The sequence below is a fragment of the Bos indicus x Bos taurus genome, chromosome 5 (assembly GCF_003369695.1).
Source record: "Bos indicus x Bos taurus breed Angus x Brahman F1 hybrid chromosome 5, Bos_hybrid_MaternalHap_v2.0, whole genome shotgun sequence".
NCBI lineage: Eukaryota > Metazoa > Chordata > Mammalia > Artiodactyla > Bovidae > Bos > Bos indicus x Bos taurus.
In genome coordinates this window covers 36,790,478-36,802,488 of record NC_040080.1, presented here as the reverse complement: position 1 = coordinate 36,802,488, position 12,011 = coordinate 36,790,478, and the positions used below count along the sequence as shown (strand labels likewise).

At 37.5% G+C, this 12,011-nt stretch overlaps 1 protein-coding gene across 1 annotated transcript in view; it reads left to right on the top strand.

The window, feature by feature from the left end:
- The window catches only part of ITPR2 (inositol 1,4,5-trisphosphate receptor type 2), a 589,478-nt gene that overhangs the window by 401,913 nt on the left and 175,554 nt on the right, over positions 1-12,011 (top strand). The window contains exons 40-43 of the mRNA XM_027541575.1: positions 3,274-3,457; positions 4,155-4,411; positions 7,642-7,842; positions 10,213-10,323. Coding sequence (XP_027397376.1) covers positions 3,274-3,457; positions 4,155-4,411; positions 7,642-7,842; positions 10,213-10,323 — 753 coding nt within the window. The remainder of the gene's footprint in view (positions 1-3,273; positions 3,458-4,154; positions 4,412-7,641; positions 7,843-10,212; positions 10,324-12,011) is intronic.

The following is a 12,011-nucleotide window of genomic DNA, read 5'->3' as shown; positions in this document are numbered from 1 at the left end:
GCCAGGCCTCCCTGCCCATCACCAACTCCCAGTGTTCACTCAGACTCACGTCCATCGAGTCAGTGATGCCATCCAGCCATCTCATCCTCTGTCGTCCCCTTCTCCTCCTGCCCCCAATCCCTCCCAGCATCAGAGTCTTTTCCAATGAGTCAACTCTTCGCATGAGGTGGCCAAAGTATTGGAGTTTCAGCTTCAGCATCATTCCTTCCAAAGAAATCCCAGGGCTGATCTCCTTCAGAATGGACTGGTTGGATCTCCTTGCAGTCCAAGGGACTCTCAAGAGTCTTCTCCAACACCACAGTTCAAAAGCATTAATTCTTTGGCGTTCAGCCTTCTTCACAGTCCAACTCTCACATCCATACATGACCACAGGAAAGACCATAGCCTTGACTAGACGGACCTTTGTTGGCAAAGTAATGTCTCTGCTTTTGAATATGCTATCTAGGTTGGTCAAAACTTTCCTTAATGCCTCCTAAATACTGGGCACTCTTCTTAGTGCTTTCTGTGTATTAGCTTGATTTATCCTCACAACAACCTGTGCAGGAACTTGAGTCCTGTCTCATCTTACCAAAGAAGAATCTGAGATACACATAAGCTCACATGGCTGGTTAGAAATCAAGCTAGGATTGGAGCCCATGCAGACAAGCTCCAGTGTCTGTGCTCTTAACTGCTATAAACATCTCCTTTCAGGACTTTCTTGGTGGTCCTCTGGTTAAGAATCCAACTTGCAATGCAGAGGTCATGCAACCACCAGAGATTTCTGGTGGTTGAACTAAGATCCTACATGCTGCGAAGCAACTAAGCCTGCACGCCACAACAGAAGACCCCATATGATGCAGCTAATAAATAATAAATATTTTAAAATGTCCTTTCTAAAATATCCTTCTGTCTACTCACTCCTGGGAAGTTTCACTGACTGATCACCCTAGTATTACTTCATCTCTCTGGGTCCTCATTTCATTTCTCTTCTCTACCCTCTCATTTCTAGTCACCCTCCATCCTTCTTGGGGGAAAGTCCTTCCTCTACTATATGGAACTGTTTATCTATCACCTTGGCTCCTGAAAAAAAACAAGGAGTTTCCCCTTATACTCTGAAGCTTATGGAGGTGGTTTCCTAACCAAAACCTGTACCTTTGTGAGGGATTGAATTGTTATGCTAGCTCTTGAGATTATATATATATTATAAAAGCATACTATTTATCTTTATTAAAATCATAGTGTTCAGCTTTGTTGTTGTTTTTGTTCAGTCACTCAGTTGTGTCTAATTCTTTGCGACCCCAGGGACTGCAGCATGCCAGGCTTCCCTGTCCTTCACCATCTCACAAAGCTTCAAACTCATGAGTCGGAAATACTATTCAACTATCTCATCCTCTGTTACCCGCTTCTCCTCCTGCCCTCAATCTTTCCCAGCATCAGGGTCTTTTCTAATGAGTCAGTTCTTCACATAAGGTGGCTAAAGTATTGGAGCCTCAGCCTCAGCATCAGTCCCTCCAGTGAATATTCAGGATTGATTTCCTTTCTAGTTTTTAAAAGTCCATGTAAATCATTTGTTATTTTGAGCTTAAAGGGTCATTTTATATAGTGATTTAGAGTCAGAGAATCTAGATTTAAATCCTATCTCTATTACTGTTATATAATATTGGGAAAGTCATTTACATTCACCAAACTTTATTTTATTGATATATAAAATGAAATAAGCACGTTCTGTTCATCACACAGTTGTCCTGAAAGAATCAATGAGATAATACATGTCAAGGAACAATAAAAATTAGAAAACTTTGTGTTAATAGAACCACAATGTTCTATAACTTCTTCATTAATATATAGGAATCCCTTTCTGCTTTCTAATGCCATTATATTGAAAATATTAAGGTTCAAGCATAAGAGTAATTTATGGGACCACAGAGGTCTCTGAAATCTGCCTTTATCCTCTGAATTAATAGGACCAGCTTGATGGTTTCACTGTGGTTGCTATGGTTACTGTGGCTTTTTGGCCTGCTTTCTTGAATTGTTGCTAGCCCTCTGCCTAGTGCTTCCCCCTTGTAGGTATGAAACCGACTTGTAAGACTTTATGAAAATGCTTTGAGAATGTGCATCACCCACAGTAGAAATTTCAAGACAGGTATCCATTTCCAGGCCTGATGTCATTAGACAGACTCGCACCTGCAGGTCCCAGGACCTGTGAGTCATGGTTTCAGGCACTCTTTCAGAAGGGGTATCTGCAAGAACCAAACTCCCCAAAATTGTCTACTCTATTGGATTATAGTCAATTCTACTTGATCTGGAAGTCATTATTTCTTCAGATGTTTTCTTCCCCTTGTCTCTTATCAAGTTTATATAACTCTTCTCATATCAGTACAGTGACTGGAATTACTATCTTTATTAATTATTTTTACTGTATTTCTCTTTGTGTTGTGTCTGTCCCGTGGTTTTAGTCTTAATAACTTAAATTTTCTTGTCCAGAGCATATCACGTTTCCTAACTCATACCTCTTCTCGATACTTCTCCAAGCAGACAATGATTAGGGCAAATGATCTCAAGGTTCGTTATTTCCAGAGATGTGTTTTTATCATACTTTGACTGTTGAATCCTTTCCACATCGTTATTGATTGTGAAAGAGTTCACTTCATGCGTTTTATGGTGGGCTTGTCCTAGATCCTGTGCAAAGCAATGTAGCTAATAAAATACCCGAGGGACTTAGTGCCTACTTATCAGTGGGTTCCTGTGAGTGAGGCTGCCATGGTAACCCAGTCTAAATTAAATATACATAATTTAGGTAAAGAGAAAAATAACTTTGTAGGCTCACATTTACCAGGATGATCACAGAATTAGTGGTGGTTTTCCAATCTAGATTACAGAGTCGTGAAGGCAGGATCTGTAGCTATTTTTCCTGAGTGTTCTGTCACTTCACAGCATGGGGCCTGGAACACAGTAGGACCTCAATACATAGTACTGCACAAAACATGACTTCGTAATAATATAAAAATCAAAGAGCTCTTTGCATACCACTCTTAGAGTGTTCTTATGAGATTTTAAAACAAATAATCTCTAAAGGTGACTTCAATAACATAAAATTATGTTGAATTTTAGTGAAAAGTACTAAGCAAATATAAGCTATTATTAGGACACAGTAAATAGTATAGGAGACTGGTAAAGCTGTCAGTTTATGAAATAATCATGAGCAGCACATTAAATACGGGCTTTTATCCATAATGCTTATGTTTATTTCAAACACCCTTGGGGGTCGGTGTCTTAAAATACGTTTTCTTGCAGTATTCCTTCTACCAGCAGTTACATGAACAAAAAAAATCAGAAAAATTCTTCAAAGTTCTCTACGACCGAATGAAGGCTGCTCAGAAAGAGATAAGATCAACAGTGACAGTTAACACCATCGACTTAGGTAACAAGAAAAGGGATGATGACACAGAACTGATGACATCTGGCCCACGGATGAGAGGTAAAGGACTAATTGAGTATTTGGGAGAATGAGTAAGAGAAAAGAGGGTAACACAATTTTTAGAGCTCATTTATCTTGTCATCTCACTTACCTTAGTCTAATTATGCCACTTGTGCCTCTGTGTATGGAACACTGTCCTTGAATTATTGTGGTCACGGTATTGACCTTCAAACAGCTCTGTGGGGTCAGCCTCAAACAAAGAATTATCAGTGCAAAGCAACTAGTGACATGAAAATATTTGATTTCATCGTGAAATTCTTGGTAAAAAACAACTACCCATCCCTTCTGAATGCTCATGAAATGTAAACTGTAAGAACCAGAATTATAGCACTAAACTCTATGAAAGATTCTTGGAATTTGAAATAACAAAGTCATCAGGAGAGTAAAAACAAATTGTATAAATATTTTGAACTTTGTACTATTTTATCACTTTCTTGTATTTAGGAGCTCTTAATTTTATATTTATCAAAAAGACAGGAGCCCTTCTAAAATGGACTAAGCATTAAGATCTTTTTTAAAAAATATCCCAGTGCATATTTAATTTTTTGGTTGCTCTTTCAGAATCTTTTGGGAAAAGTTGTTGCACCTCTTGTCAGGTGATTTGAAATCCAATTGTTAGAGAATTTGGGTAACTGTCTTTTTTTAATTAGCAAATGGAAGTTAATTCATAAATGTAAGAGTACTGCTTTATTTTCAGTAAGGGATTCATCATTACATTTAAAAGAGGGAATGAAAGGGCAGTTAACAGAAGCTTCTTCGGCCACATCCAAAGCATACTGTGTATACAGAAGAGAAATGGATCCAGAAATAGACATCATGTGTGCAGGACCTGAAGCAGGAAATGCCGAGGACAGGTCCACCGAGGAAGTCACAATGAGCCCTGCCATTGCCATCATGCAGCCGATTTTGAGGTTTCTGCAGTTACTCTGTGAGAATCATAACCGGGAGCTGCAGGTACTTGTTCTGTTTTGTGTGAGAGCTGAGCATCCAGCCTATGATGTTAGTGATTAAATTCAGATAAAACTAATAAGTCGTTTTGGAGAGAGAATAAGAACAATAGTGCTTTTCTGAAATGGGAAGAAATTTTGGTATCTGGGTGAAGAAAAATGAGAAGAAAATTCCTTTATGCATTCCTACAGTATCATTCTTTGCATCCTCAACTCACATCTCTTCAGTCTCAGTGGGTATCATCTAACCTTAGGACTCTCAGATTTGTTCAATAAGGTCAGTTTTGCTTCATCTGTACCTTTCAGGGTTTTGTAAGACTTGGAGGGCCTTCATCATTGCCAGCTCAGTTCATATTTCTTGAATGAGGATACAGAGTATCTTTATATTTTATTATAAACAGAGTTAATATATGTCTATTATAGACAGTTTATATATGTTTTTATTATAAACAGATTAATATGGAAGAGGATTTTCTTGCTTTTGAAGTTTAATTGATTTACAATATTGTGTTAGTATCAGGACTACAGCAAAATGATTCCGTTTTTTTAATATATATATATACATACACACACATCTTTAAAAATTATTTTCCATTAAAGATTATTACAAGATATTGTATAGTTTCCAGTGCTATACAGTAAATCCTTAATGTTTATCTATTTTATATGTGGAAGTGAAAGTGTTAGTTGCCCAGTCACGTCCGACTCTTTGTGACTCCTTGGACTGTTGCCCAGCAGGCTCGTCTTCCATGGAATTCTCCAGGCAAGAATACTGGAGAGGGTACCCATTCCCTTCTCCAGAGCATCTTCCTGACCCAAGGATCAAACCTGGGTCTTCCACATTTCAGGCAGATTCTTTACCACCTGAACCACCAGGGAAGCCCTATTTTATATATGGTAGTGTGTGTTTGTTAATCCCGTGTGTGTGTGCTCAGTTGCCAACTTGTATCTGACTCTTTGTGGCCCGATGGACTGTAGCCCAACAGGCTCCTCTGCCCATGGAATTTTCCAAGCAAGAATACTGGAGTGGGGTGACATTTCCTCCTCCAGGGAATCTTCCTGACCCAAGGACTGAACCCATGTCTCTTGCGTCTCCTGCATTGGCAGGTGGACTCTTTACCACTAGCGTTACCTGGGAAGCCCTTTAGTAGTTACCTTACCAAATTGCAAACATCTGTTAGATCATAGGAAAAGCAAGGGAATTCCAAAAAAACAACATCTACTTCTGCTTTATTGACTGCGCTAAAGCCTTTGACTGTGGATCACAGCAAACTGTGGAAAATTGTTTAAAAGGTGGGAATATGAGACCATTTTACCTGCCTCCTGAGAAACCTGCATGCACGTCAAGAAGCAACAGATAGAACCTTCCATGGGACAACAGATTGGTTCAGAATTGGGAAAGGAATACGTCAAGGCTGTATATTGTCACCCTACTTATTTAACTTACATGTAGAACACATCATGTGACATGCTGGGCTAGGTAACTCACAAGCTGAAATCAAGATTGCCAGGAGAAATATCAACTACCTCAGATATGCACATGATACCACACTAATGGCAGAAAGCAAAGAGGAACTAAAGAACGTCTTGATGAGAGTGATAGAAGAGAGTGACAAAGCTGGCTTAAAACTCAACATTCAAAAAAGTAAGATCATGGCATTGGGTCTCATCGTTTCATGGCAAATAGATGGGGGGAAAATGAAACAGTGACATACTTCATTTTCTTGGACTCCAAAATCACTGAACAGTGACTGCAGCCATGAAATTAAAAGATGCTTTCACCTTGGAAGAAAAGCTATGACAAACCTAGAGAGTATCTTAAAAAGGAGAGACATCCCTTTGCCAACAAAGGTCCAAAAAGCAGAGACATCCCTTTGCTAACAAAGGTCCATCTAGTCAAAGATATGGTTTTTCCAGTAGCCATGTATGGATGTGAGAGTTGGACCGTAAAGAAAGCTGAGTGCCAAAGAATTGATGCTTTTGCACTGTGGTGTTGGAGAAGACTCTTGAGAGTCCCTTGGACAGCAAGGAAATCAAAACAATCAATCCTAAAGAAAATCAACCCTGAATATTCATGGGAAGGACTGGTGCTGAAATGATAGTTCTTTGGCTACCTGATGGGAAGAGCCAACTCATTGGAAAAGACCCCAGTGCTGGGAAAGATTGAAGGCAGGAGAAGGGGACGACAGAGGATGACATGGTTGGATGGCATCACCAACTCAACAGACATGAGTTTGAGCAAGCTCTGGAAGATGATGAAGGCAGTGAAGCCCACCACTTGTAGTCCATGGTGTCTCAAAGAGTTGGACATGACCTAGTGACTGAATAACAACAGTTACTAGATTAATTATTACTAAGTTTATACTAAACTATTACTAAATTATATTTATGTCAGTACATATTGAAGTACGTCATTTTTCTTTAAGTAGTTGTTTATTTATTTGGCTGCATTGAGGCTTAGTTGCACACAGGATCTTCACTGTATCATAGAAATCTTTTAGTTGTGGTGGGCAGGCTCTGGAGCATACAGGCAATGCGGGCTTCGTTACTCCACTGCATGTGGGATCTTACTTCCCTGACCAGGAATCAAACCTGCATCTCTTGCACTGCAAGGAAGATTCCCAATGATTGAATCACCAGGAAAGCCCCCTGAAGTACCTCATTCTTACAGCTTCTAAGTATTCCAGTGTTTGGATATACAATTATTCGTTAAATTGGTCCCACTGTGATTGGTATGGTGTGATTTTCAGTGGGGCTGTTACAAGCGGTGTGCTCTGGGTCTCTTTGTAGTTGTCTGATACTCAAAATATTGACAGGTCCTCCAAGTTGCCCTTCGCAGTGGTTGTATCATTTGAAGCTGCACTATGTATAAGGGATTGCTTGGTTGACTATTCAATTGCTTCTTTCCCTAATTAACTTCTGGTTTCCTTTTTCTTTTCTCCTTACCTGCTGCTTAATTATTTTTGCCCTTTGTATATAGTTTTAAGATAATGACATTGAGAAATGTTTTTTATGAACTGTATTGATAAATATAGATGCTTGAAAAATATATCTCTCTTTTCTTAATCCCAAGAGAAATGTAATAAATGTGAATACTTCGTTATAAAGGGCAGGTCCGTTCCACATTGCCATGGGGATCCTCTTGGGTTGAAAAAACACCCATAGAGAGAAAACTGAAAACATTTAGCATGGTGATTTTTTTTTTTAATGCCTTGGGTATATTTTTTTTCTGTTTAGCACTTCCTGAGGAATCAAAACAACAAAACCAATTACAACCTTGTCTGTGAGACCCTTCAGTTTTTGGATTGCATTTGTGGAAGTACAACAGGAGGCCTGGGACTCTTGGGTCTCTACATCAACGAGAAGAATGTAGTGCTGGTCAACCAGACTCTGGAGAGCTTGACTGAGTATTGCCAAGGTCCATGCCATGAAAATCAGGTAACTGAAAGCAGTCCTTCATGAAAATTATTCCGACCAGTTAGCCAAAGGATCAACTTGGTGAAAGAGCCAAGCTTTGTGTGCATTTGAAAGATCTTTCTTTTACTTTGCCAGATATTTTTACTTTCCTAACAAAGCATACAAAGACTGAATTATGGACTAGCAAATACTATGCCATATTTTAATTTAATTTCACTGTAAAAGGAAATTCCCATGAAAACATCCCAGATAAAAATCAGAGTACAATATATTTTTTCATCATTGATCAGTTTTCGTCTTTAGTCAGTCTCTCCAGGATTTGTGGCATTGGCTCCCTTTGGCTTCTTGGGCTCCACTGCAGTGGGTTGTGTATATTACCATCTTTATATTGACAGTAAATGTAGCAAATAGGTCATATTGCTCCCATTTTGCTTATAGCTAGATTGTGACTCAGAAATTAAGTGATGTTCAGGGTCCCAGAGTAATGGAATCTCTTAAGTTGTAGGGCCATTCTTAAAACTCAGGACTTGTGGTTGAGTCTAAACAGTGCACTTTTGACTGCATAACATTTTCCAGGGCAAAGTTTCGACTCCCTCTTCCAGAATGTTTGTCTCTGATTTCATTTTCTTGGATATCACAGACACAGAGAGGGAGTAGAAGATGGAATACTTGGGTTGGTAAAGGGCGGAGGGCAGCCTGGAGTTTATTGACTCCGCATCCACACAGGTGTTATGGAGCTACCATCACAAGCATGGATCCACCCTGGAAGGAACAATTTTCAAATCACAAACATTTCTGGATAAAAATTTTAAAGAAGCCACTGAGACCAAATGTCAGTGCTTGATACAGAAAAGAAATGTTGAAAAGTAATTGCTTTTCTATTGCATATTATATGACATATATGTGCAAAGTACACACACATATATGTACATACATAGGTATGCAGAACAAAAACATGACAATTATTGGCATAAGTAGCTTGTTATGGGGATCTTTACGCCCTGTAATATGCATGTGATATGGTGAAAGAGTTTGTGGATTTTGCTCTGTCTTATATTTCACTCTTCCAGGGCAATAATATAAGAAAACCTAACTATTGATTTTAAGTTAAGGAAATATATGCAGATTCAAAGACTTCATTTTGTTGTTGGTTAAAATAAAGTAAATCTATAATAGAAAGCATGTATTTTCCACTCTTGGTTTTTTAAGAAAATGAAACTAAGTTTTGAAAGTTACTGAATCAAGTTAGCTAAAAACAGAAATTAATAATAATACAGCATGAATCCCATATACTCTAAAAATAAGCTTACTGTGAACCTCGTGCTCTGGAAATATGTGGAAGGAAGGAAAAATGCTAGCAAATTTCAGAAATGATCCACAAATTGATTTCCTCTAAGTCAAGCAACCATTGTCATGATCAGAAGAACCTCAGGAAATGTAGATGAACGGAAGATACCTCTCCTTGGTGTCAGGGGAGTAAAAATTTCCTTGTGTGAAAAGAGAAATGAAGCCCATCCTGAAAAATAACAATCCTTTCAGAATTACCTTGATTTTATTCTTCCTCGTTTATCTTACCTGGGTTTCAATTTTTCAAACCCCTTTGACTCTGGGTCCTGCATGGTAAGATGTAGTTCCACAAATTCCAACCCATGAGTTTCCAATTTTCGAGTTGTATAAAATGAATTAAATTCAGAGTCCTAGCACGGTAGGCCCTAACCTTCAAAATACTGACATTTATCTCTCAGGGTACTTTATAAACTTTTCCCAAGTCAGATTCCTCTATAAATTGCTTAAGTTTAAGGAATCTGCTGACCTTTTCTCTCAACCAGCATAATTGACACGATGTCTGAAATATCAGGAGGTGACCGTATTCCCAGCACAGTCAACAGCATAGATTGTTACTCATTTAGCATTAAATAGCAGAGAAATGAAGATGCCACATCATTACAGATAAAGTTGACTTACCAACCTTGGGCCTAAGGTTTTTATAAATAGGAATATTCTCTTAAAATTGATCAGATCTTAAAATTCTAAATTTAAAGAATTTCTCTAATGAAGGACATATAAAAATTTATAGACCGAGTGTTTTACTTAACCATTGTTTTTTGAAATTCTACAAAAATGGTTCGCCTGAAAAGATACCTGTTTCATACAATGTCTTTCTCTGTGTTCTTCATACAAGTCATTTAATTAACACTAATCAAATAATAGACTCTATGTAAAAGAATATATAAAATTAAATCTTTGACTTATATTAGACTTAATCTCAAAGTTAAATCTTAATTGCATTTTAAAGGGCAAAAAGCTGAGGTGATTCTGTTATTTTATGTCATGGCCTCTAGTGCTCTTGTGTTGTAAATAGACTTATTTTAAAAATACTTTGTTTTCTAGACATGTATTGCTACTCATGAATCTAATGGAATTGATATCATCATTGCTTTGATTCTAAATGACATAAACCCTCTTGGTAAATATCGAATGGACCTGGTGCTCCAACTAAAGGTAAAGTAAACCCACTGCGGGGAAGGGGAAAGTGACATTCTCTATATAAAACTCACTTTCAGAGTTGACTTTAAATGTTCAAGTAGGTCTTCTAAAAAGCAAGGTATCATCATATTTTCAAGTAATGAATTGACAGAAAGGGATAGTAAAAGCACAGTGAGCACTGAATTGCTGATAAAGTGTCAAATAAAATTTGAGGATATCTTACTGGAAGTATTTTTAAGCAGTCACTTTGTTTCACTGCTTTTCTTTTCTATTTTTCATTATATAGAGGAACATAAGATGCTGAACATTCACTATGCCATATGTTTTTAATTCATCTTGACTATAGAATTCTATCTAACAAGTCACAATTAATGAAACTATGGTAGAAGAGGGCTCCGTTTTGGCTTTATATCTATTTTCTAAAAGTTGTTTTCTTTTATATTAGAATTTTAATTTTTTCCCCAATACGGTAAGCCATTTTCAAGCTTCCTTTGAGAAGTTTTTGGTTAGTTGCTAAGACGTGTCCAGCTCTTTTGCAACCCCATGTTCTCTGTCCATGGGATTTTCCAGACAAGAATACTGGAATGGGTTGCTATTTCCTTCTCCCTGGGGTCTTCCTGACCCAGGGTCTGAACCAGTATCTCCTGCATTGCAGGCGGATTCTTTACCGCTGAGCCACCAGGGAAGCCCCCTTTGAGAAGTTGCTTTAGCTTAAATCATGTGCATACTTTATAGCAGTTCCATTTATCAGAAGTCAGGAGCACAATGGCATTTTGAAAAAAATTTCTTCAACTTTTTGTTCAAATGGAAATAGATAAGTGAATATACACAAGAAACTATATAGTTTCAAATAAAAAGACATGATATTCAATTGAGATGAATTTTTAAAGACTGCATATGTTAGGTGTTAGAACTAAAAACATTGCTTATTTAAAAGTTTTCCATAAACGTAGGGTTGATCCAATATCACAGAGGATAAAGTTTACCTTTTATAGGTAAATTTATGGCCAAGAAAGATAGAAATGGTATTTTTATAGTTGTTTCTAAATATAGATTTAGATTACATAATGGAATGCATATGTGTCCTACCTATGTGGAGATTATACTAATGGCTCTTAATAAGCAAACAGAGTTATGTTTGTGTGTTTTCACTATTTTTATTTGCAATAGGTATCTTGGATCTTTCTCTTCATAAATGAGAAAGAAGGTGATTCTCAGGTAGATTGCACTTGTGTCCTTTTCCTCATTAACTTCATTCTTCAGTTAGCAAAGTCAGCCTGGCCTATATTATAGCTTAATTTGAGTTACTAGAGAAAAAATGATTTTATCTTGAATTCATCTTTAACCATATTTCATAAAGAAACAACATTTTGAAGCCTTAGATTTTTTTTTTAATCTTTCATTTATCGAAAGACTTACACCTTTAAATCTCATTTTTAATAGATCTAACTTTACTGGGAGAAATACTGAAGGATTCATCAAGTTAAACAAAGTGTAGGGGACTTCCCTGGCAGTCTAGTGGTTAAGACTTCACCTTCCAATGCAGGGGTTGTGGGTCGAATCCCTAGTTGGGGAGCTAAGATCGCACATGTCATGGCCAAAAAGAAAAACATAACACAGAAGCCATATAGTGACAAGTGCAGTAAGGACTTTAAAAACAGTCCACATCAAAAAACAAAAAATCTAAAAAATAAACTAAAAGT